At 28.1% G+C, this 26,839-nt stretch overlaps 3 protein-coding genes across 7 annotated transcripts in view; 1 reads left to right on the top strand and 2 right to left on the bottom strand.

Annotated features, from left to right (window-relative positions):
• Window positions 1–9,286, bottom strand: part of LOC107443532 (polyhomeotic-proximal chromatin protein) — a 33,519-nt gene extending 24,233 nt beyond the window's left edge. The window contains exons 1-3 of one of the 2 annotated variants that reach the window (XM_043051846.2): window positions 9,091–9,286; window positions 6,044–6,917; window positions 4,014–4,244 (exon numbers count right to left, since the gene is read on the bottom strand). In XM_043051846.2, coding sequence (XP_042907780.1) covers window positions 4,014–4,244; window positions 6,044–6,904 — 1,092 coding nt within the window. In that variant the 5' untranslated portion in view covers window positions 6,905–6,917; window positions 9,091–9,286. Of the gene's footprint in view, window positions 1–4,013; window positions 4,245–6,043; window positions 6,918–8,845 lie in introns of both variants that reach the window. The other variant, XM_043051847.2, reaches the window with a different exon arrangement.
• Window positions 9,287–9,360: 74 nt separating this feature from the next.
• Window positions 9,361–20,078, top strand: LOC107443533 (protein phosphatase Mn(2+)-dependent 1K; the record flags this gene model as incomplete). The annotated part of the gene is made up of 6 exons (XM_043051844.2): window positions 9,361–9,407; window positions 9,670–9,921; window positions 11,741–11,949; window positions 13,158–13,321; window positions 15,536–15,685; window positions 17,119–20,078. Coding segments are annotated over 6 exons (1,089 nt in total), but the record flags the coding sequence as incomplete, so codon positions are not given.
• The window catches only part of LOC107443534 (ABC transporter ATP-binding protein/permease Hmt-1), a 36,606-nt gene continuing 29,792 nt past the window's right edge, over window positions 20,026–26,839 (bottom strand). For 2 of the 4 annotated variants that reach the window (XM_071182485.1, XM_071182483.1), the window contains exons 17-21: window positions 25,632–25,744; window positions 25,454–25,548; window positions 24,564–24,632; window positions 20,208–20,328; window positions 20,026–20,085 (exon numbers count right to left, since the gene is read on the bottom strand). In XM_071182485.1, coding sequence (XP_071038586.1) covers window positions 20,226–20,328; window positions 24,564–24,632; window positions 25,454–25,548; window positions 25,632–25,744 — 380 coding nt within the window. In that variant the 3' untranslated portion in view covers window positions 20,026–20,085; window positions 20,208–20,225. Of the gene's footprint in view, window positions 20,329–24,563; window positions 24,633–25,453; window positions 25,549–25,631; window positions 25,745–26,839 lie in introns of all 4 variants that reach the window. The other 2 variants (XM_043051848.2, XM_071182484.1) reach the window with 1 other exon arrangement.

The following is a 26,839-nucleotide window of genomic DNA, read 5'->3' as shown; positions in this document are numbered from 1 at the left end:
ATTCTACCTTTTGAATGAAAAAGCGTGAATTAAAATCTACATCATATTTTATTGGTGGAAAATGTATATTTCTGAAGCTTGAGTTCATATTAAAACGAAATTACCCTAATATGCCAAAAACAGAAAAAGAAAAAAAAGTGCTGATGAATTCAGATGTTTCTTTCCTAATATAGTGTCATCATTCTTCCCTTTCAAACTCTTTCAAAGTCTATTTGATGCAGTTAGGTTATTAACTGGTATTTTTTTTTCTCATAATATGTTCACAGTATCTCTGACATTATCTGATTTTCTATAAAGAAATTTTGTGAAAAAAAATTCCAATGAGTACTTTTTTTTTTTAGCTTAACTTATCTATTTTGATATAGAATTAAAAATGAATATTTGAATATAAAAATACATAGATTGAATATTTATTTATTTTTTGATGAATGACTACATTTATAAACACAGTCTGCTACATTTATTTTGTCATTTTAAAAATCAAGAGAAAAAAAAAANCAAACAAAGCATGTTATTAATACTTTCTGTTTACGGAAGTGTTGATTATCAGGACACTTTCAAACAACCAAAATAAAAAAATCTCTCTTCCTTTTTCGAAAAAAATAATAAAAAAAAATAAATAAATAAAAAATATAAAAAACGTTTATAATCCATTTAAGAAAAGCATAAATTTCCTTAAATTTTCTCTTGCTGCACCTCGAATAGCTAAACATTTCCTCAGCCTCAATAAGCATACTAAAAGAGTTATTGAAAAGACAAAAGCTGTTAAAGAAATAATAAACTATGAATATTAATATATATATTCACCATTAATATATATATTCAATTAGTATATATAATAATATAATATATTCACTAATAACATTATTAATATTAATAGTGTTTGGAAAGAAAAAGAGCAATAAGGATTTGTTTTCCTTTAAAATTATAGATGCTCTTTTTTTCCTTTACCAAAAAACGAATTCAGTTTTGTTCCATGTTCTAGATTATTTTCTAATAACTCTCATTAAGTTACTTTTGGAATTCTAGACTCATTTTTTAATGCTATTTTTGTCCGATTATATGCCCAGCCAATTTCTCACATAATAAAGAAATGTGAAAAACATATCTTTATTCATGAAAGAGAAGAAAGTTCAAATTATCCTCTGCTCACTTTCATATATATGCACAGTGAAAACTCCTGTTATAAACACTCCTGCTAAATGGACACCTCTCAATATGGACATATTTTTAATTCCCCGGGAATCTTCTATGAATGAACTATTATGTACATTCTCTGCAAAGCGGACACTCACGTAACCGGATGCAGACAGTCATTTATGCTGTGGAAGGTTATTTTCTATCACTTCAAACCAGAATCTTTTCTAAATTTAAAAGAAAAAAAAAACTATTTCTACTTCCAATTGCAAGGAGAAAAATTCAACTTTTCACCATTTTTAAAGCTTGTAAATTTTTTGCCTCATCCATAAGTAAAAATATTGTTAAGCTATTTCACTCTACTAAGGAATCAATCTTTCTCCCGTCCCCTTGTCTTATCTTTGCATAAAAAGGAGAGAAAATGATACTGCTCTTGTGAAATAATTTGGACAGCGGCATCTTTTGATCTCTTCATCTGGACCACACAGATTATGAGACTCCTCAAGTTGAAATAACGTTTTAAATGCTCTAAATGCTTATTCTCCACTGAAAATTTCTTTCACTTTCTTATCAATTTGACGACTGTATTCAACACAGCTAGGATAAAAAAGGAGAACAGAAGTATAATCTTTGAGGTGTTCATATAAAAGAATCATTTGTTCACACACTTGTCGATCAATTGTGAATAATCAATTCCATAGGTCCTCACAACTTACAGGTATGCATTGCTTTTTCTTTTTTTGCGAATCGTGGGAGGTTTACTTTCAAGGAGGTATTAACCACGTTTTCTATCAAGTGATAGGTAGGTGTAGGGGATGGAAACCTAATAATTGAAANCAGAGGTCGCCAAAGTGGTCTATATAGACTCCAGTGGTCTATATAGACTATATAGACTCCAGACTTAACAAAAGTGGGGGTCGATCTAAGTCAGGGGGTCGATCCGAATCAGAAGGGTCGATTGGGGGTCAAAGAAAAAACAGTTCTTAATACGTAAATCACACATATCTATTTGAGTATGCATAATTTGTGAATATTTTTTATAATTGACTTAATATCAGTTTCCTTATAGAACATAAATTAATAAAAGCATTATCAAAAACGTGGACATCAACCTGCAAGATGAGTTTGGTGAATTATTATCGGATCTTGAAACAAAGACGCTTTTTAAAAATTTAACAATAAGTAAATTTTGAACAAATATAAATTTAATGCAAAAATATGTAGAACTTTATGAAATAGCTCAGTCTTTTTATGCTAGCTTTTCCAAGTTCCTATATGGTTGAAGCCAGTTTCAGTCACATAAATTTAATCTTAACTAAGTACAGAAATAAATTAAATGTGGAGTTACGAAGGGATTTAAAATTAAGATTGACCAATTTTGAACGCAATATTGCGAACCTTGCAAAAAAACACCAGGCACACTCATCTCATTGGTTAAGAAGCAATAAATCTGTAGTTACTTTACTTAATATTTCTACTTATTTATAATTACTTATTATTTAATAAATATTAAAGTATTTAAATTTCAACATTAATATACTTTTCATAAAACTATTGTTACACAATGTACTATTACTTTAATAAATGTTTAAATCATAAAATAAAAGTACAAACACAGTATGTAATAGAGTTTTATCTTAATTAACAGAAAATTATTTTTATGGGGGTCGATGGAGATTTCGAAAAATTATATAGGGGTCGATGATCAAAAAAGTTTGGCGACCCATGATATAAATGAATCATTTGTTCACACACTTGTCGATCAATTGCGAATAATCAACTCCATAGGTCCTCACAACTTACAGGTATGCATTGCTTTTTCTTTTTTTGCGAATCGTGGGAGGTTTACTTTCAAGGAGGTATTAACCACGTTTTCTGTCAAGTGATAGGTAGGTGTAGGGGATGTAAACCTAATAATTGAAACCTACTGAGGACTAAAAGCTCTTATTTGGTATCATATGCCTAACTTGAACATCTGTGCTAATAGGAAAATTATATTCATTTATCTGTAGCTACATCTAGAATAATGTATTTATATCAAACTTTTTTATATATATTTTTTTTAATCGAAAAAATATTTTTTAAAGTTTAAATAAATATCCTTATAGATAGTAATTGTCAATTATTTAATTATTTCGATATCTTTGAAAATATTCTAAAAGCAATTTACGGTGTTAAACTTCTTAATTAGGGTACCCTTCCCAAAAATGGACAACTTTCATAAACGGACAATTTTGTTGGTCCCAAGAATGTTCGCTTAACCGAGGTTTCACTGCATATATATATTGCCAAACTAGCTAAAGATCCTATGATTCCAATAGGGGACTGACTTTCCACTGTAATTGGGGTGGTTACAAAAAGAATAAAAATTATCAGACTTTTTTTTTATTGATTTTATAAAAATATTTGTTTTCTCTAAGTATTTTAGTTAAGTTTCTTGACATTTCTCCGACTTTTCCAAATTGATAATATTCCTTGAGTTTTACCCGTTCTCTGATTATATGATTCTCCTTTTTATAATTTTTTGTGAATAAAAAGTAATGTTAGTTTTTTTAACAGGATAATTTATTTATTCTGAAAATATTAATCACAAAACAAATTATTGCTAGCAATAAACTTTTATGACCTCAAAAAATTTTTCATAAGATTACAAAAATCACAAATTGTTACACTAATCTTTTGACAAAAGAATTTGACAAACCATTTTCAATGTGATAGTTTTACCTATTATTTAAAAAGTAATACACAAAAAAAAAAAAACATACTAACTTTGCAATTACTTTTAAAAAAGAATTATTAATAAATCACATAAACATTTATTTTAACCATTTGATTTACTATATAGTACTTTTGCAGTCATGGGAATTATCTCTTACTTTATTTGCATTCATAGCATGGAGGTTGGTTGCAGTGCCAGATGTTTTTGAATCTAATGTGGGTTTTGCTTGCAGCTGAAGACTTAAGCCTTGATGTGTGCCAAGACTTTGAAGAGCTGGACCAGTTACTCCTGCATGCTGTAATGTCAAATTTCCAGGGAATAACATTTGCTGTTGAGGATATAAGTGCTGAAGATATGAAGTAGAAAGTGGTTGTTGAATCACTTGAACCTGAAATTGATTAATAAATTTATTTTAAGCAAACACTCATTAAATGAACTTCATGGGATGATTTAGTACACTACTGATTTCTGTAGCAATTCAAATTAAGCATTACATCAGGAGCTATTATAGACGATAAAAAAGTTCCCAAAATAAAAAAATCAAGTACTATAAGACCCTAGCACTAATTTGAATATGACACATATTTATTTCATTAATAAAGTGAAGTAAGTCAATGTTTTGAAATAATTGTTCCGAAGAAAGGATTTTTATTTACATGAAAATTTTGCTTTACAGGATTTTATATTAAAAATTTTTTTCTTACAATGCAGCATAAATAATTTAATAATGATAAACCACATCATATTCATATTTTTGTAAAAAAACAAAAGTTTAGGATTCAGAACAGTTTTCTAATGAAATTAAAATTAAGTATGGCTCTTAAATTTTTTAAATGATTATTTAAATCAGAGTTCCTTAAACTTTTTAATTTAGAGACCCAAGAATATTTATTTATTAGGTATTTTTTTACTTTTTTTGCAGTTATTGCAATGTTTTTTTATTATGTGATTTTAAAAATCTCTGTACTTTTTACTATATTATTACAAAACCTGAATTTCTAATCACACATGTAAATAACAATTTTTTATTCAATTTATTTGTGCCCATTGCATCATAAATCCAAGCGATTTTTCAAACATTTATTTTGTTAGTTAGTGGCAGTAGTATTAAAATCAAAATATTTTAATACAATATTTTAATACAATATTATTTAAACACATAAAATTTTAAAAGTGGAGGAATACTCTCATAAAATTTTTCTTAAATATAAAGATTCAATTTCAATTTATATTACTCAATAAAATATTTAACTTTATTTTACTTATATTCTGCGAGTATTGCAGTTTTCATATTGATCAAACTTATTTTAATGAGTTTTATTATGCGACGTGATAAAAAAATCAAGTTTTGATATCTGTGAACGTATCACCTGGTTGATTTTTATTTCATTTTATAACCGTGTTGAACAGCTGATCCAATTCTGAGTTTACGACCATTAATGTTCAACTCTGTAGTCTTACAATTTTGAACCCAACCTAAAAGAAAAGGGAACTGCTGGATCAAGCATTGGGGCAAACTAGCCATCGTGGAGAACTTTTTAATGGAGTCAATCCACATTTGTGTCGCATGGAGAGGAAAACCTCCCACAGTTAGCTTAACGGCAAGGGTATTCTAACCCATGATCTGTCAACCACTCTAAGAATATTTTATGTCAGTACTATGGTCTGTGAAAGAGAAGAATTCATATCGACAAGCCAACTCTGGGAATTGAAGCTGGGTCATCTCTTTGAAATAAATAAATAGATTGATAAAAATGATTTAGTACTTAGAAGACTAACGTTTAAGTAAAAATTATAATATTTGTCATCAACATATCTAAATACACACGTGGCCTTTCATTGGTCAACCTGCTCTATAGGTGGTCTTTCACTCAAAAATGTTGCGCGCCCTTAATCAGTTTTATTATTTTTTTCATCAATTTCATAATTAATATTTTAATGATATAAGTAAAAAAATAAGTTTTTATTTTATAAACTAATGTAAATTAATAAAACTTTATGCTTAAAATATATAAAACATATTTTAAATAAATTCCTACAAAATTATTTCAATAAATATTTGATGTAGTATAAAAAAATTTTAACTTTACAAACTAATTAATAAAAATGAATAATAATATTTTTTTAAGGAAATACAAAACATTTAAAGTATTTTGAACAAATATTGCAAAATTGTTTCAAATATACTTGTTGTATAGGAGCCTGGGCCATAGTCATTGTTGGATGAATCATTGTAGGGTGGGGACCAGAGCTCTGCGACATCATAGTACCAGTAGGGACATTTTGAGCTTGTGCAGTGAGCTGTGAAACATTCATTTGCACAGGAGTCCCTGCATTGATATTCAGCTGAGGTACAGCCATCTGTACTGATTGTCCACTATTTGTATTGAGCTGAGTCATTTGGACAGGAGTTCCTGAAGGAGAACTTAAATGAGACACAGTCATTTGAACAGGAGCATTAGAATTTGAATTTAATTGAGATGCAGACATCTGTGCTGAAGATGCAGCACTAACATTTACATTTTGCTGCATTGTAGCCATTTGTTGAGTAGCAGAAGGATTGACATTGGAAGGCAACGAAGCAGAAACATTCAACTGATTTGACTGTTCAGAATTATTGGTCACAGACATTGATGATGAAACATTTGACTGCTGCTGATGCAATTGATTTTGCTGCTGTTGCATTTGATGCAAATGAGATTGTTGAATTTGTTGTTGCATGTGAGACGATTGCTGGTGTTGAGGTTGTTGTTGCAAGTGAGACTGATTTTGCATCTGAGTTTGCTGCATTTGTTGCTGTTGCTGCAGCTGAGATGCTTGCATTTGTTGCTGTTGTTGCAGCTGGGATGCTTGAATTTGTTGAGACTGTGTCATCTGTTGTTGTTGTAACTGGGATGCTTGAATTTGTTGGGGCTGTGACATACTTAGATGAGATGATTGAATCTGTTGAGCTTGATGATTTTGTTGCTGCTGTGTTTGCTGGGGTGACTGCTGAACTTGCTGCTGTGTGGATTGTAGTAGAAGTTGTTCATTATTATCTTCAGCCATATTATATTATGTTCTAAACAAAAAAAAGAGATAAAAACTTAAACCATAAAAATAAGTGTAATCACTTAAATAAAAGAATCATTCAGTAAACCTGCAAAAAAGTGTTTACTAAAAATGTTCAGTTTACCAAGAAAGAAGAAAAAAAAACTTAATATTTAATTAAAAAAATTATAATAAAAAAGAAGTTGACGGAATAAAATAGATGTTTTTCACAAAATATTTGTTATATCATAATAGTTTTCTTAAACAATGTTCAATTTTAAATTTTTTTGGTTAATAAGTAGAATCTGGTGCTCTTTAGATTGAGTATTGTACTTTGAAGCTTTTATCGTACACAGTGTTCACCCTAAATGTTCTTTGATTTTAGAAGGCTCGTCTCTCCCTTGATCTTCATAAATGTGCCCTTCTTGTAAAAATAAGCAGCCATTCCTTAGTAAAGCAATCTTTTTATTTTATTTTTTCAGGAAAAGTTTGTTTTCTTAATCACCTGCTTTAATGAAAAGTCTTAATCTGATTTTTTTAGTTACTGAAAATTATTTAACTTTAATTTTTAATTTCATTCTTTCATTTTCCAGCTAAATAGTTAAAATTTGCATGATATTCAGACCAAGAGATATTCATATCTTTTGTTTGGATGGAGGGTAAATTAAATGAATTTTCCAATGGTTTTAAACTTTACCATTATTTTGTTTAAAAAAAAAAAACCTTTATTTAGAAATGCACCTTTAAATGTTTATTTTCTCAAGATTTTAAATAATTATTTTGATAATTATACTAATTTATTTTCTCATCATTTAAAATATAAAAAATAGCTTTAAAGTTGTTCCTCACTTAATCCTCTTTTATTAGTTTACTTTGTTTGAAGAAAATTTATACACTGAGATTGTCTTTAATTATTTTTCAAAAGCTTCAAATTTTTCTGCTACTTTGATAATTAGTGAAAATTACTTTGTGAAATATACACGCAAAATCACATAAGAGGGTAGTTAAAAAATTGAGAATCAAATTCAGTTATTACATAATGTTACATATTTTGATAATTTTTAACGGTGGTGAGTGCCCTTTTCTGCGAGGAAGCATCCCACTCTTTTTTATTCCAAGGAAGAACTCTGCTGTACATAAAATCTTCTATTATCTTATTATTTTGACCTAAATACTTTATTATTAGAAAATGTCATTCAAGTTTCACTCAAATTTTCCTTTTTTCTTATAGGAACGTAAGAAATCGCCAAAAAAAGGGAGAGCACCAACTATAAACTCTTAATAATTTTTAAATCAAAACATTTCAACAGAAATAAGTTTAAATGGACAGAGGAAAAAAATGATCCTAAACCTATAATTATTCTCAATGGCTCTAGTTTTTCAGGTAAGAAATTTTTTTTCTTGATTATATCTTTAAGCTCAAAGGATAAACTGTATATGACCAATAAGCTCTACTAGATCAAACTGCCTATATAATGTGAAAAGGCTAATTACATTTAAGATAATTTTTATTATAATAGATTAAGGTCAGCACATCAAGAAGTCACACTGTCGCTATACATATTCTTGAACCTACTTTCATGTTAATTTATGTTCAAAACTAACAGAGAATTGTAGAAAAAGAAATTAATTAAAAAGTTAGAAATTTCTTATTTATTGTTTCTTGCTGATATAAATGCAAACTGTGATTCCAAGTATGCGATGACCATTATATTTTACCAGCCAGATTGGTAGATAACACGTTCATTATAATAATATCAGAAATGTTGAATTCAACAAAATACCATAGCTTGAATTTCTTAAATAATAATTTAAAAGGCTATAATTAAAGAAATCGATGAATTTTTTTTTACAGGAAATAGAATAACTGTAAGCACGCCTTTAAATCAAGTGATGCAATAGTAATATTTATTAATTGTTAAAATTTAAATTAAAAATAGATTCTGCAAATTAGTTTACTTTTAGATTAATAAATCATCCAAAGAAATATTTTATAATGGTAATATTTAATGAAGTCAGCACATTTAATAATTAAAAAAAAAGGCTTCCTTTAAAATTCACTAGTAGGAGAAACAGTTATCTGTCATTATATTCCCCAAATTCATATTAAATAACAATAGTCTGTTAAATAATTAGCACAATCGAATAACGAATAATCAAATATAAATTATAAGAAATTGCGAATTTTTTTGACACTTATTTACCTTACATTCCAAAACATAAACAGCACATTTATTAAACGATGCCAGAATTTTGACCACATCATCAAATTTTGCAAAAGTCAATTTGACTTAGAATAACAAAAAGAAGACAAATTAGAACCTTTTTCAGGGGTTTGTAATTTAAACTGCTTGTTTCAAATGAATTTCATTTTAATATTGTAAAAAAAAGATAAATATAACTTCCTTTTTAAAAAAACAAATAAAAGAAGCTTTAATTTAATAAAAATAGGCAGCTGGAAACGTATCAAATGAAGAAAACAAAAAGGAAAACAACTATCAAAACAATTTTGTCATAAATCGTATGTTAAATTAATTTGTTTACCTGGCCAATAAAAAGTATTTATCTGAACAAAATTTGCTTATTTTACCTTATTATTTGCAGTGATTCATAAAGCTAATATAATTATTTTATTTACTGTTATAATTAAAGCATTTTAATATAATTTGATACGACTGATGAAATCGTTATGAGATATTGCGATTTAAGTAGAGTTCCGTACCCATTTCCTAAATTGAAAAGATGGCATTAAGACTGTTCATAAATTTGAAATCTTCTTTTAGGATTTGTACTAAACGTAATGTTTCCTCAAGATCATACAAATTGCACCAAAAAGCATTGAAACTTACCACAGCCAATCATCGCGATGAACAAGAAAATTTTGACACATTCGGCACTTGGGATAATAGAATTGATCTTCCCCTATTACTGCAAGCTAGTATAGAGCATGGTAAACCAATTCCTAAAATATCTGTGGGAAATGTTGGATCAGCTAGCAACATAGGAAGACGAATTTCTAATGAAGATAGATACAGGTATTCTAAAATTAGTGCATCCTTTTTTTTACTAATTATACTGATTAAAATTGAATAAAAAATTTTCAATAAATTTTTATTTAATCGTTTTATGTACTACTATATTTTGGTTAACCCACCTGTGATTCTGCATGTAGAAATCTATAATTTTTTTTTTTAAATTCATCCAAATCTTTGCGCATGTAAAAAACCTCACTCTTTTTCTATCTAAAGGGTATATATCATGTTCTCAAAAAAAGTTTTCAGTGCCTGGCCAACAGGTACAAGAAAAAGAGGACCACCAAACCTAAGATTTTTAGACTGCCTTGAAAAGGACCTACAAGTCTTAAAGATAATAAACTGGAGAACCTTGGCTAAGGGAAGAATGTCTTGGCATAGGCTTGTTGAGAAGGCCAAGGCCCATCCTGTTCTGTCGTGCCAATGAGAGGAAGAAGAATTGTAAAAGTGTGAACGTGAACATTAATTATATTCTTATTACATATTTAGTATTCCATGTTTTGCCAACAGCAGTTCTTGTGTACGATATAGATTTTGAGTTTTTAGAATAACGGTGGGCGTAAATTTTACAGAATATATCATGTTCTGCCATGCCAACTATAATAGCCTAGATGGCAAAGTTTTTTTTTTTTTTTTTTTTTTTTTTTTTTAAAAAGAAACATGTAGAAGCTTGCATGCAGGTGGCTATGAGTTATATCCTTCAAATTGGTCCCTCCTGTAATGTTTTTTTTTTTTAATGATTACTTGCGAGATGTTGCTTTGAAGTTGCCAAGCNGTTACTTGCAAGACATTGCTAAGACTTGGTGATTCTTTTGCCACAGATCACGATACAGAAATCTTCCCCTACCTACAAACAGACCTGTATATAGATTTTTTTTGTTGCAAATTTTAGATAAATATGAATATGAATGAGTAGGTAATATAGAAATATTTATAATAGAAAAATGACCCTTTATGCAACAATTTTATGATTGGAGAGTAAGATGGCTTGAACCAAAATTGTATAAAAACATTGTAAATATTTCGAAGAAATAAAAATCAAAATTTCGAAACTGCCTGTAGGTTAAAGAGCTGCTCAAATATTATCTAAGCATATTTTTTGCACTTATGGTTTCTTTCTCCACCTTGTCACCAAAAATAGCAAGTTACGAACCCTTATCCAAGCGTACGTAGGAAAGTTGCAACTTCTTGTTTTTTAGTTTGACTATGATTTATATTCTAATAGTCTAATTTTAAGAAATTTAGGATTTTAGGAGATGTTACTTTTCATGAAAACAAAATTTTCATTTTAATTTATTTCATATATTTTTTTAAATTTTTTGGAGTAATTTTTTTTCAGATTTTTCACTTCTATAATAAACGTTATTTCAAAATATTTTGTGAGAATTTTTTGCATTTTTTTGAAGAAACTTTTTTTGATAAGAAAGAGTTAGAGACTTACTTAAGCATTGCTAGCATAAAATAGCAAATCGCCTTTCTTGTTAGCATAAAATAGCAAATCGCTCTTAAAAAAGCAAACAGGTGTCTTTTATCAATTAATGAGTTCATATATAAATTAACTGGTTTTTATAATTATATCATGGATTTTAATCCAATGACTTATGATTCTTTTCTAAAAAATGAAAATTTATTAAGCATTTTAGTACATTTAAAAAAAAAAATATTGATTTTCTTATAGTTTTAAAATTTATTGTAAATATATTATTAAACTAAGTTATTTTAGTTATTGAGGAGTAATAAAATATAGCATTTTTTAAATGACATTTTGTTAATCTTATAGATCTTTTTTGTTTAATTTTTTTATAATTTTTTTTTTTTTTAGGGTTTTAGAGCTCCAACCTGAGTTGTTGTATTTTGCTGTGTTTGATGGCCATGGAGGAACGGAATGTGCAGATTTTTGTAGTGAGCATATGGAGAATTATATTAAATATTGGTTAACTAGGGGTGAGAGGGACTTAGAAACTATTCTTCAGTATTCCTTTCAAGAAGTGAATAATGCCTTTGCCAGACATGTTATTTTTAACTGTCCAGGTGAGCTCTTTTAATCCTTTAAATAAAAACAATTCTAATAATAGTATAAAAAATATGTAACACAGTGTGAAATTATCAGAGATAATTTCAAAAAGATATCCTCACATGTGCACTAACTTATCAAACTGCTTATTTTGATACCCTGTCTGATGTTTGTTGTATATACTTCATTCTGCTCATCGATTACATACATTCTCTGGTTACTAGATATAGACGTGTACTTACATCAAATCCTAGACAGCAGAAAAGTAATATAAAAAAAATAATTTTATTTCAGAAACAGCCTTTCAGTTCTTTCTTGTTCAGGATTGTAAAAGAATATTTATATTATTATAATTATATAATGATTATTATATTAACTCAATAAGAGCTCAACTGATCTATTTTGATCATCAAATCTAAAGTACTATATAAGTTAATGGAAACTAATGCATGTAATTTTTTTAACAGGGTGGACCCCCCCATTTCTGTTCTACAAATCATTTTCACAAGGTTTGAAGTATTGTAAATTCAAAAATTAAAGTTTTTCTTACAGGGGCCATAATGACCGCTTTTGTCTGTTTTAAGTAGTTTTATGACTATTTATTTTAATAATCAACATAAATGCATGAAATTTTGATACGGTATACTTAGAAACATTTTAGAAAAAGTGAAAAAATATTAGCTTCGAAGCTCACATGTATCTTTAAAAACAACATATGAAATGGCAAAACACAATCAGAATCACCCCAACAACACTTTTAGTGTTTAATAAAATTTAAACACTATTGATCTTCATGATAGTTCAAAATTTTGAAAGGGTTTGTAATACATAATAAGAATTATCTCAAAACTTTCTTCATTAGAAAATTGTGCAAAAATGAACAGATTTAGCTAGTGGATTAAATAATGCAAAACATGAACTCTATAATATTGCTTTGTAGCCATTAGTTACTGACCACAGCTACTAAATGTATGTCATGTATTTGAAGGAAAAATTTAGGTAAGAAAAAATCTATTCAGACAATAGATTGTTTGAAATGTCATACTTCTAAATTACAAATGCTGAAATCTTTTAACTGTGCTACCTGGGTTTAACTAGTCACAAACCTCTGAGTTATAGATATTTATATTTGTTTATGATTCAAGTTGTTTGGTATCTTTTAGCTAGTACTTTTTAATTAATTAATGATCAATTTAAAAAAAATAAAAACTTGACTTTGTTTCAGAAAAAGAAGCTGCCAGTTCAGGAACTACTGCTACTGTTTGTCTTTTAAGAAACAGCATTGAACTTGTGATTGGTCATGTAGGAGACAGCAGAGCCATGCTTTGCCGTGATGGTGAAGCAAGAAAACTTACTACAGATCACACTGCAAATTTAAAAAGTGAAAAGGTTTGTTACAAAAAGTTTTCATTTCAAATTTTGGTAGAGATCTATTTTTTTTAAATGTTTTTTTTTATTTTATTTATCTTTCGCATTTATGTGAGAAAATAGAAGTAAAAGAACTTGCCATGTTAACGTAATTTCATGATAAGTTTAGTTTCCTTTTCATTTATTTTTAATAATTATTTTGTTAGTAAACATATTGCTTTATTTTAAATAACACGTGAAATCTTTAACTATGCTTTAAAGAATATGATATAACAATGGAAAAACATTAGATATTACTTTTCTGACATTTTCATTGATTCAGACGTTTTCATTCAGATATTTTCTGTATTGCTCAGCTATTTTTCTCTATTCTATTCAAGAAAAATAGAAGAATTTTATCAAACTCTTCTCAGTTGCCCAATAATTAAAAAAAATCTGATAATTTTCCACCAACAGTGGATTTTTTGAGAAAATGTTACTTAATTATGACATATCCTTAGTCACTATTATTTTTAGACTGAAAACTGCTTTCTCTGAAGAATTGAATTTGTGTTACTTTTTTTAAATATTCCATTTGGTTTTAACTAACTTAGGATTTATAGTTGTCCTGATATTCTTCATGAAAAATGTTTTGACCCTATTTGTTCATATTTTTAGTTTTTGTCCTGTTATTTTGTGTATGTTCAAAACAAACAAATACATATTTTAAAATAATCAATTTGAAGAATTACAAGATTTGCATTTTTGATCCAATATCTTTTATTTTCCCTACACCCTTTTTAGTGATATTAAAAATCTTAAAGTATGATTGTTTAAACTTAGAGACCATTCACTAATCATATGTGAGGTTAAGCCTTATGCGCAGGATTCATTGTTTAAAACTTTCTGAGAATTCAGTCATTTTATGAAAAAGAAACTTAATTAAAAAATTTTATGGTTGTGGTTAATTTAGGTCATATGCTTATTTATTGTTTTCAACAAATGCAGTAACAATCCTTATAGGGAGGAGTTTTGTAGTTACACAATTATTAATTAGATTATTAATACTTTTTCATTAGATTTATATTATGATAGATTTCAATAAACAATACAGTAATCATATCATAAAATTTATAAATAGTGAATTGAAGGATCACCTAATAAATTACTTTTGCACCAAAATATTAAACAGCATATTCACAGTATTTACTTTTCAAAATTACTCTACCGCTTAGTTTAAAATTTGTTTTTATTAAGGAAGTTTTGAACTTCATTACATATTTTAATTAGATATAAGCATGCAGGAATATTTACTCATTGATACTGGTTATTTTTTTATTGCTGAATCTCTATCAAAATTTTCTATCAATGAAATTAAACTATGTATTATAAGTCGTTCTGCATTCCATTAATAAAATTATGTTGGAAATTGTTAAAACTTATTATTTTAAGTAATTCTGAAATTTAAAATAAAGTTTTTATTATTCTTTTGTGATAAAAATTGACTTTATTATGTTTAAGTAGGGAAATTATATGTTTTCTAGTTTCTGATTTGCCCTTTTTTTTTAAAAGTAGTCTGTTATATGCATACTGCTCTGAAAAATGACCTGTTTTTTTTCTTTTACCTACTATAAAAAGTGCTTATGTAAATTTTGCTTTGAGTGAAAAAAATTACATACCTGGGTTTCTTTCCTGATATAGTAACAATTTTCAAATTCTACTTTGAGATTGGCTTGATAATAGTTCTCATAAAAGTCTACTTTTAATGTAAACAAGTATGCTTTGAAATAATTTGTTTATTTTAATTTCTGTTGTTGGAAGGATTTATATATTTTCTTTCAATGATCACAAAAAACTGAATTGTCAACTGTATTCCACTTAGTCTTTGAATCATAACATATAATGAAATTTATTAAAATTTTAATCAAAAATATCAAATGGCGATCTCTAATTTTGACTTTAATTAAGGATTAGATATATTATTAAGATAAGATTTTTTTTTGGTGAAGGACAAAAAAGTGGATCTTAATTATAATTTGAACTCTTTTTTAAAATGAACTATTCATTTTGGGGATTCTAGTGAACATGGATATAGCATTGTGTTTATAAAGTAGAAAATAAAACTTAGTCTTCATAAAAGTTAGAATCCTATGTTATGGTAATTTAATTTGCTTCTCTTTTTATTTAAGTACAAATAAATATTTTTGATCAAGTATATAGGGTATCATTAGTAATTTATTAATAAATTTTTTGCAGGAAAGAATTTTAAAATCGTCTGGTACAATTAAATCAGATAACTTAGGTCAGCATCTCGTAAATGGGAGATTAGCAATGACTCGAAGCTTAGGAGATTTGGATTTAAAACCTTATGGAGTCTCAGCTCAACCAGACACAAGATCTTTAGAAGTAAGTTTTTACTTTCTCTAGTTTTTAAATTATGCGACGCATTGTCAAAGAAAAAAAAAAGTGTATCCTTAGAAGAATCTAATGAATAGTAGATATCTAAAATGATTTTTTTTAAAATTTTGATATTCAAAACTTTATTTTTTGTGTATGTGTAAACAATATATTTATCAAGTTTCAGAATTGTAAAAATTTTAATGTAATGCAGGTACAAGAAAATTATAGAATGCTTTTGTACCAAAAGGGAAAAATTAAACTAAATCTTATTACAATTCCCTACTTACAACTTCAATATTTTTACAGATTTTAAATTTATATTTTTATCAATAAAATTATTGATAATAAAAAGGAATATTTCAAGGGCGATTAAATTTCCCAAAAGTTTAAAAGAAGTGTGTTCAGGAAATTATAATTTTTTTTTGTGTGTAAAATAATAATGATGATATAGTGAAAAAAATTATTTCACCTTTATTTTCTTTGATAATTATCCTATATCTGGTGTAGAAGTCGACTTTTAAAACTCTCAAAATTTTACGAAAATCAGGGGATCCAATTAAAGTTAAACATTCGTTGTTCATGAAATATCAATGCATTATAATAGAGAATGTGACGGTATTAATAATTCTGTATCAATTTATGTTAATGTGTCATATCAAGAAAGATTAATGTGAAATATTTTTAACTTGAAGTTTTTATTGCTGACTTAATTTTTTTAACGTTTTTAATTTTAGAAGTTTTTACATTTGGCTTCTTCAGCATTGACTTATACACCCAAAATTTTCTATCTCCTAATCAAAAATAGGAGTCAATTTATACAACAAATTGAATTTTCAATGAGATATAAGGTGTATTTTATAATTAATTATCAACGTCCTTTCTCAGTTATATGAAATTTTTTAGGTCTGTAAAACATGTCTTTTGTTGTCCTTTTATACTTTTAAATATAACATATACTTAGAATCAGAAATTAAGTATTCTTTTATAAAACGGCAACACATTTTTAAAAATTATCTAACTTTCAAATTTCCCCCAATTTTTTTTTTTTTACATTTGAAACATAATTATCTAATGGAAACTAAGATTGGAATCTAGAGTATCTAAATGCATTTCTTCATTTTCTAGCTTAATGATTTGTAAGTAACAATAAGACAAAGTTGGATATTTAATGAACAATCCTAAGAAATGTATGTGGAAAGAATTACTTGATGATTAAAAAAGCTTCATTTGCTTCAAAATATAGTACTAAAAAATTACATTTTTCTAGCGTTATTCTTTGTGAGAATGGAAGCCAATTTTTTAGCGCTTTAAATATGTTTCTTTTTTATTATCACCTTCAATGGTTTGAAGCTTATGCAGTTTTTAAATCATCAAGTGAGATACTAATTAATTACTTAAGACACATTTTTTCTTTTTTAAAATCTGTAATTTATTTTTAGGTTAAACATGGCAGAGATTCATTTTTGATATTAACTACAGACGGTGTTAACTTTTCAATGAGTGATCAAGAAATATGTGATGCCGTGAACACTTGCCATGACCCATTCGAGGGGGCAGGATTCGTCACAGATCAGGCATTACAGTTTGGGTCTGAAGATAATACAACTGCTGTGATCGTTCCTTTTGGTGCATGGGGAAAATATCAAAACCAAAGGAAAATTGCTCTAAATTTTGGTCGCAGTTTATTGAGAAGTAACAGGTATTAAAGAAAGTGTGCCTGTTCTTTGAAAGAAAATAAAGCTCATTTACTTATTTATTCATTTGGAAGACAGTTTTTTTTATAGAAAGTATATGTTTAATCAGTCTAGGTCTGGTTCATGTATACAGGAAGATGAACTTATATTGTAGATGATAGCAATAACTATATTTATTAATAGGTTGTGACAGAAATTAGACTTAGTTTTTGTTGTATTACTGTTACCAATATTTTATAATAGTAATAGATGTTGATGAAGCATTAACTTAATTGTGATTTTTCCTTTTAAAAATTTGTTATTGTTTTATTTGCTTTTTTAGTCTTATGTGTTTGTAAGATGAGCTGTTGAATTTTTTATCTGATATTTTTTAAAGTTAACATAAAAAGGGAATGCATTTAGAAACTTAATCAATACTTAGTGAAAAACTTTCCCAGTGGAATCATTAATTCATGTGCTTTTTTAGCTTATTTTTGAAAACAGACTTTTACTTAGTTTTTACCTCAATACTTTATTTATTATTTTTTGCACTTAATTTATTTTTAAAAACTGCTGCTTTTGTTCACTTTTCAATTGTTAAGACATATGGGACTTGTTATTTATCAGTATTTTGATTAAATGTAATGACAGGGTTCCCACTCTATTTCAGACAAACAATTCATTGACTTTTCCAGGTATATCAGGTAAATTACAGAAAATCCAGTTCATATTTTATCTCTACCATGGAATTTTTCCTCAGAAAACTTTTTTATTTATTTATTTGTAATGCCAAATATTAGATTTTGTGAGGAAATTTTTTTTTGAATGAGAATGGGAACATGTCAGTTGAACTAAAATGTGAAATTTTTATAACAAGTAATTGTAATAGATGCTAGAATTATTTAACTCCAATCTCAATAATTTATTACTGTTATTGACAATTTAAAGACTGGTTATCTTCTAGGTATGATATAGGAATTTTCTAGGTTTTTGTAAAATACTGCAATTTTACCTGATTTTTGGAACTAAAATAAAATTCCCCGACAATTCCAGGTTTTCCCTTTTCTACTTGACCTGTGGGAGCCCTGTAATGAGTAAGTTTAGGGATAAAAAGTGTTTTCAATTTAAGAAACAAAAACTGTCATACAGAGAGGTGAAATTTTTCAAAAGATTCTCCACTAGATATCATATCTGATTTATAGAATAATATTTTTTCATTTATAAAAAAACCTGTGAATCTCATAAGTTTAACTTAAATCAATAAATAATTGTAATAAAATGAAATGTTTAAAATTATTTTACTATCTTAGTCTACTTATTTGTATTATTCTTTAAAATTTAACTGATGTTACAATTTAAAAACATAGCATGCTTTGATTATTTCTTCATTCAAGCTTAGATGCCTTTTATCAATCTTACTTCTAAGATCAATAAAATTCTCATTTCAAATCTAATCAAAATTCTTCAAAAGTTAAGCTACATATGTAGTTTTTAACGAGAAATCTTAATCATCTCTTTGACCAATAATTCGAGTTATGCCAAATTAATTTATATTCCCCCTTTTTTTCTTCAAATTAATTCCATGATAATTTAAATTGAAATGTAACATTTCTGGAAATTTCATTTAATCCTGTATTTTAAAAGTAATTTAAATTTTTTTTCAAATGAATTCATTGTTATTTCAACGAAGTTCAATATTTTTAAAAGAAACTATTTAGTAGTTAAAATAAAGTTATTTATAAATAGAATATTTTACAACTTAGACTATATTTTTCTAGTCAAAGTTTTTTTTTTTTTTTTTTTAAAAAAAACTTTTAATCACACTCAGCAGTAAACCTTATGCTTGTCTTGATTATAAGTTTTGTTCCTCTATATAATTTTATAAGCTTGTTCTATATTAGCCTTTTTTACATTGTTTATAATATCTATTGTGATATTATTAAAAAGAAATTATAAAATGTCATAAAAACCTATTTATCATCTCATCATTCATCTTTATTTCACTAAAATAATAAATGTTGAATTATAAACATTTATTTGAACATAATTTATTAAATTGATAATATGGTTCGGATTTTCTGAAATTAACAATAAACTGTTCAAATAGAATTTAATATAAAAATAAGAAAATTCTTTTGTTCAAGCTTCAATGTCTTTGTATACTTTACTAGTAAAGTATCACCCATTATTTGTTTTTTGAAATGTTTGATTTTGTATCTTGATTGCAGAAAAAACCGTTGAATTATAAATGAAAAAATGTATTATAGGCTTCATAGTGGTTCAAAATAAAAATCAAGACATTTTTCACTTGTTTTTAGTACAAAATATATTGTTATTTTTTGTTGATAAAGTTGAAATAACTTGTTGTTTGTTGAATATTTGCTAATTATAAAACAACTTACGATATTTTGGTGCTAGACTGAAAAATGAAACATGTTTTCAAAAATTGTTATCTTTGTTCCTTGCTGTTTGTATGTACTTTTTTAAAAGTCATTTCCAGAAGAATTTGTTATGAAAAAAAAATGATAAAAATATTTATGTTGATATTTTTCATAATTTTATGAAATGTTTAACAGTTGAAATAATTGTATTTTTTATATGAATGTTCACTTTTTACTGTAATTCATTAAACTTAATTGTAGCAAAGTGTATTTCTTAAAAAGTGAGGAAGCATTTAAAAAATAAACATTTATTTACAATGAATAAATATTTTTGACTACATAGAATTTTGATCTAATAAATTCCTTCCTTCCTCAATGGCACGACAGCCCCGGGTGGGCCCTGGCCTTCTCAATCAACTTCCTCCAGGCCTGTCTCTGCCTGGCAGTTGTCTTCCAGTTTGAGACTTTTAAGACTGAATAAATTAGCAACATTTATTTTTCATCTTCTTCTCCTTTCTTTTCATCTTCTTCTCCTTTCAACTGCTGCTGCCACATGTTGGCATAAACACCATTCCTCTCTAAAAGCTCACTGTGACTAAAATAAATAAACAGTCAAATGAGAGAACACAAATAAGTAAGTAGTATATGTATATAGAATGCGCATAAATTATGAAGAAAAGAAAATCTAAGTATAACTAGGGCCCTATAAATTATGCGAACATTTTTTTAAAATTATGCGGCTAGGATGCGGCGATTTTTAAAAATTATGCGGTGTCTTTTAAAAATTATGCATGAAGAAGTTAGTCCAGAAGCTGCATTTTCTTTCAAACTCTGTCTTTGTTTTGTAAAAATTTGGCCGTAGCAGGATACAGCTCTTTCACAATCTACTGAATTAGGAAGCACTGAGAGCACTTGTCTTGATTTTTTCTTAAGTTCTGGAAATCTCTCTGAGACTACCTCTGAATTCCAGAAGTCCTGGGTTGAACATTCTTTTACATATTCTTTGTAAGCAGCATACTCGAGTTTTATATCTTGACCACTCATTCCTCGAATATTCTTGAATGCATCGTCGTCTTCAATACTGAGGTTGACTATTTGTTCTGGATCGAAAACTCGAGCAGTTTTCATGAAGTTTAATGCAGGTTGACTAAACTTGGGCCCGCGTTTTTTGAATACGTCTAGTTCTGGAGAGTAGTAAGTATTCAACTTTGCAATTGTTTTGTGAAACACTTCTTGAAGAAATACGTTGCGTGAATCTTTTCGTGAGTATGATGCCTGAGAATTACATCGAAGTTTAGACCGCAGATCAAAAATCTTATTGTAAGCTTTGTGAATAGATACACCACATGTTTCGAAAAAGAGAAGAGTATCCATTAATATCTGAGCGTGTTCTGCAATGAACTGAAAGTCTTTGCAAACGTACTTGCTTTCCACCAAAACTTTGCACTGATTGAGACAAGCAGTGTCAGGAGTAAGGTTTATTTCACTGCTAAAAAATTCTATGTAAACATTACAATATTCAGCATGATATTGCACTGATTTAAACCAGGAATTCCACCGTGTCTTTATTGGTGCTGGACAAAGTTTAGCTTTCTTATTGTCATCTGTTAAAAACTTTAAATAGCGGCGCTTTCTTGCAGGACAATGCTTGAACAATTTCTTAAAGTTTCCTGTGAATTTGTCCACCTCTGTCAGATTCTTGGAAAGATCTGACCACCTGACCAAAAAGATTCTTGGAATTGAAAAGGAAGATATATTTCAATTGAAAAAAAAAACCCTTAAGGAGAAATTTATCTGGTAAACGAATACATTTTGCTGAAAAAAAAAAATTATACAGATATGCTGCGATTATGCGGAAAATTGTAAATCATACGGATAATTGTGAATTATGCGGGTTTCCGCATTTTCGCATAATTTCTAGGGCCCTAAGTATAACTGTATTCAGTGAAATGTCAGTAAAGCACATACTCTCTGAACCATGAAAACTGTTAAGAAAAGAACATGCTGATTAGGTAATCTGATGCTGATGTTTTAACTAAATTAATATGGTAGTTCAATAAATGTATAATGATTAAAATGCAAAGATAACTGTATAAAAATGTAATATAAACACCTATTTATACAATGCATTTTCAATTCCATTTAACATTTTTTGGGAAACATAAGTATCTTAGTGTTATGTGATATTTCAAATCATGTACAGTAGAGGACGATTATCCAGAAGCCAATTTACTGGATTGTCCAAGTATCCAGATGATTCAAAGACCATGTTTTTCCACCTCCCCCCCAAAAAAAAAATTTCCCCCCACAAAAATGGTTATTTATTTTCAGAATATTTGAAAGGGATTAAAAAAATTGTTTCTTTAATCCTTCAGTGACCTTGAAAAGAGCCTATCTTTCATTCTTTAGTTTTAATGTAATGGCAATTGTTACATTTCTTTTTCCAAGAATTGAAAAAAGGAGGTGAAACATGTTTTGAAATACTCTTTGTCAATCTTGAAACACATTTCGTCGGTCGAATTTGTAAAAATTTAAATGTTTACAAATGTTAAATCTTTTAAACATGCCATTTTTAGCATGCAATAATAGCATCTACCACGATTGCCAGTTCTAAGCCTGCAGGAAGTACAAAGAGAAACAACTGAATAACATTCTCATACCGTTTTAAAAAGTTATTCAATTATCTGGATGGTCATGATTGGTCTGGATATTCGGCGTTTTACTGTTTTTTTAATCAAACAACGTCTTTGAACTATTATTAGAAAGTTGATCTTGAAGTATGATCTGCTACAAAGATGTGGTAATACCTACACTTAAAGTGTTCTGAATTGAGCTGTTGCAAAAACGTAGTCAATGTAATACAACCATATATATAATGAAGAATTTATAACCAATGCAATCAATCAGTTTTAAGATGCTTAAGTTTGCTCCATCCCGTACATAATTATATTGTCAAAAACAAATGTAAAATTCATGTTTATACAGAAAAAAATTGCTGTCTTTCTTAGATTCTGAAAGAATTTTTTTAGATTCACATTACCGTTCAAATCCAGTTTTGAAAATGCCTGTTCTGGAAGAGAGATAAGTAATGATTTATTCATATAAGATTAAAAAGGATTTTAAAAACTGTCCGCATTGGAGGAGTGTGCATAAGGCGAGGTTTCACTGTACCTTGATTTGATTTTAGTCATTAAATTTTTGTGTCCTCTATACTTTATTTTCATGAAAACGCAAGTGGAAATAACCAGTAAATTTTAAAATGGTATACCCAGTTAAGCTCAGTTTTTAATTTAAAGTTTTCAACATGAGATTTTTTTATTTAGGTCTAAATAAAAATTATAGTTTTTACCCCATTTCATAAGATTTAATTTTTAAAAATCGACAATAAAAAAGTTAAAGGCATAACAAATTATATAACTTTTATGGGTACTTTTCCATTATACCGGCGCAGGCGATAAAGCCGCCAATAATGATGCAACCAAAGCCAAACGGAATATCGCTTCTGGTAACCTTATGTCTCCACATTTTCAAAGCAAGTCGCTGCCATTTCCTCATCATCAGTGACGTCTTTTTCCTAATACAAAAAATTTACGCAAAAAGCAATGAAAATTTGGGATTAGCCCAAACCAGAGAAAGAAGCGGTCAGATTCTTTCAAGAGAAAGGCATTGTGGCTGAAATCGCAATTGCTGATAAGAATCATGAAATGAAATGGTATACCGAAGATGAAATTCAATGGTGTTGCAACCTTTCATCTTGTCCACTGTAAAAGAAGTATCCGTAAATGCACATGGTTTCAGTCATCGAAATTGAGCTTTTTGAAAAGTTTTTTTATTGTTGGAACGAAGAATTAACCTCAGTTAAATGGTGTGAAAAGCAGTTGGAAATCAAGGAAAATATCGAAAAAGAAACTATAATATATTCCGATTCATGGAAATTATACTGACTAGTAAGCTGGAAGATGAAAGTTTCGAACATTTCAAAGTGAACCATAAGTCCATCTTAGTCGATCCGGAAACTGGAACACACAAGCAAAAAATAGAGTGACTCGAGGGGTAGTGTTAAATGGCGAAATGAGAAACAAAGAGAAACGGTACGCCATCATCTCGAAAGTTATCTTGCGGAATTTATGTGGAGAAAGCAAACAGAGGACCCATTTGAAAAAATTTAAGCTATATTAAAATGTTTATGCCTCCGAAGTAAAAAATTTTTTTGAACCATTTACTAACTGTATTTTATGTGTATGCTGTGTGTTGTGGCCAATAAAGTCTGCTTCGTGTGATTTGTTCCAGCGGCTGAGTGTGGTCGCTAAAAAGTCTGCATGGCGAAATTTGCGCCGGTATAATGGAAAAGTACCCTTTTATGTTATATTAACTTTTCCTACTTGGTCCTTTAGCATATGTATGCATAATTATTTTCAGGTGTCAAACTTGAGTATGCATAATTTATGACAAACAAAAAGTGGTAACTTTTAAAAAAAATTTATACATAAGTTCTTAATTCATAAAACTATACAGCAAATATTATATAAATTTAACAATTTCAGATGTTTTAAAGACTATAGTTTAAAGTAGGTTATACTATGTAAGAAAATATGAATTTTTTTAAAAAAAAATTTTCAATTTACTTTTAATTTTTTTAAAAATATTTTTATTTAAATTGGTTTATTTTCTTAAAAACAAACTGTGATTCAAAAGAGAAAAGAATACACTAAATTTAACAAAATAAGTTTTCTATCTTGTTTATCTGAAACATAAAAAGAATCTTTCAAAAATTGTATTGAATTTACCAATAAAATTGTTTCATCTAATATTGAAAAGAAAATACATTACCTTCCTCTTTCAACAATTTCTCCTTCTTTTAGAACTAAAATTTCATCAGCATGTATAATAGTTGATAATCTAAAAATAGAATTCAATCAGGTTCAAAATTAACTTAAACAAAAAAAGTCTAATTGCAAAGGCCTAGGAGGCCCTAAAAATGAAAGTTGACTTGAAAAATTTAATTGAAGGAAAATAGAAGGCGATAGAAACATATGGCTTGTCGAGTTCTGAGGATATTTAATTTCATATTTTCACAAGTTTTACATTTAGTTACAAAGTTTATCAACTGAGTGTACAACTAATTGGAAAAGTTATAAAACAATATTTTTCGATGCGTAACAGATCAGTTTAACTGAAATATTGGCATGTTTATTAGTTAATTTTGTCCTTAGACCATATTGTTGTCGCAGATAGTAGTAATTTTTAATTTTTCTTCTTCCATTTTCTACAGCCAGTAGAACCGAGCTGTCGTGGCTCAGGGGATAAAGTGTTCGCCTTCAAATGAAGTGAACCAGTTTTGAATCCCAAAAACTGGCTGATCCATATGAATTCCTCACCCAGTTCACACCGACTACAGTGTGCTGGTGTAAAATATCCTCAGTGGTAGGCGGATCATGGGTTAGAGTCCCCTTGCCGTCAGGTTAACCATGGGAGGTTTCTGTGGTTTTCCTCTCCATATAATACATATTCGGGTTAGTTCCATTAAAAAGTTCCCCACGAGGACAAATTTCTCCCAAAACTTGATCCAGGAGTTCCTTTGTCTTCTTGATAGGGTTGGAGTTGAACATTAATAGTCGTAAACCCGTTTTTTTTAAAAAGTAAAATGTAGTAAAAATCACATTTCTATTTCCTTCCTTACGCTATATTTAAATCATGAATCATATATACTAACAACGTACCTATGAGCTATAATCAAGCTAGTTTTATTGGCACAAATTTTTGACAAAGAGTTTTGAATGAGACGTTCAGTTTGAGTATCCAAAGATGATGTTGCCTAGAATTAAAAGAAGCATAAAACATACAAGTTTATGGTAAAACATAGTAATGATACTTCGTCTTATAATCTAATATAAATACCTCATCTAAAACAACAATTGATGGAGCTTTCAATATTGTTCTAGCAATAGCAACTCGTTGTTTCTCACCACCACTAAGCTTCAAACCTCTCTCTCCAACTATAGTTTCATAACCTAAATGAAAGTAAAATTTTGTTTAGTAAAATGCATAGAAACAATCAATACACGAAATTTTGTTTTACCATATTGTTAAACAATTCATTGAGAGCACACAGAGATTATAATTTCAATTTAATCAATAAAAAAAGTGAACAAATCACTAACCTAATACAATGACTGCCACTAATAAAACTACTGGGTTATAAAATAAGCCAATTTATAAAATCAAATCATCAAAACATGCTGAAACCATTCTTTTATAGAATTATGATCCCCGTTTTGTACAATCAATTTTTTTTTAGTGCATGCGTTTAAAATTCTGCTTTTTCTTTCTATTTTTGCAAGTTTTGAAAGCATTTTAATAACAAATTTCACTATGCCACCTACTAACAAAAAAAGTTGAAGGTATGAACAGCACTTCTCAAGAAAGTTGAAGGATCAGATTTAAAGAATTGTAAAATAAAAATTAAGGGGTAAAGAGTTTAAGCATTCTGTTATCATTATATATCAACCAAACTCCCATTAATTAAAATGCAAAAGATTTAGCATGTTTTCAATTTTTATTTCTCATTCAAAAAAATAAATAATACACTGATTGAAGTACTATGTTTCTCGAAAGGAATGTTCTAACACAATCAATTCAAATCTCTCTAATAGAAGAAAAGTGTGATTTCTCATATTTGACTGGTATACTGACAACAACAATCAGGCTGAAGCATAGTGAAAATTCAAGATGCCATTTATCTGAGCAAGGCATGAGAACTCTTCCTTACACACACAAGTGTATACATAAGTAGTTCTGAGAAAGGTACAAAATTGTAATGTATATTTTTCAAATGGGGAAGATTTGATGCTCAGTGCAGAAAATCAAAAAATGGTGTAAATGCAAAAGAATTGGTAGCAATGCTATAATAATCTAAAATAAGACATTTTAAAGATATTTTTTCAGTTAATGTAAAAATTTATACTACTGATATAACATATTTTTTTCCATCGACAAATAATTTCTCCCCTGCTTTAGAACTTGTTATTGCAGAGCTTAAAGTTGAATTTAAAAAATTTGTAAGTAACAACACAAAATAAGTAATACTGTAAATATATATATATATA

The sequence above is a fragment of the Parasteatoda tepidariorum genome, chromosome 6, assembly GCF_043381705.1.
Source record: "Parasteatoda tepidariorum isolate YZ-2023 chromosome 6, CAS_Ptep_4.0, whole genome shotgun sequence".
Lineage (NCBI taxonomy): Eukaryota > Metazoa > Arthropoda > Arachnida > Araneae > Theridiidae > Parasteatoda > Parasteatoda tepidariorum.
The sequence above is the reverse complement of the archived record's forward strand: the minus strand, read 5'-3'. Positions and strand labels throughout refer to the sequence as shown.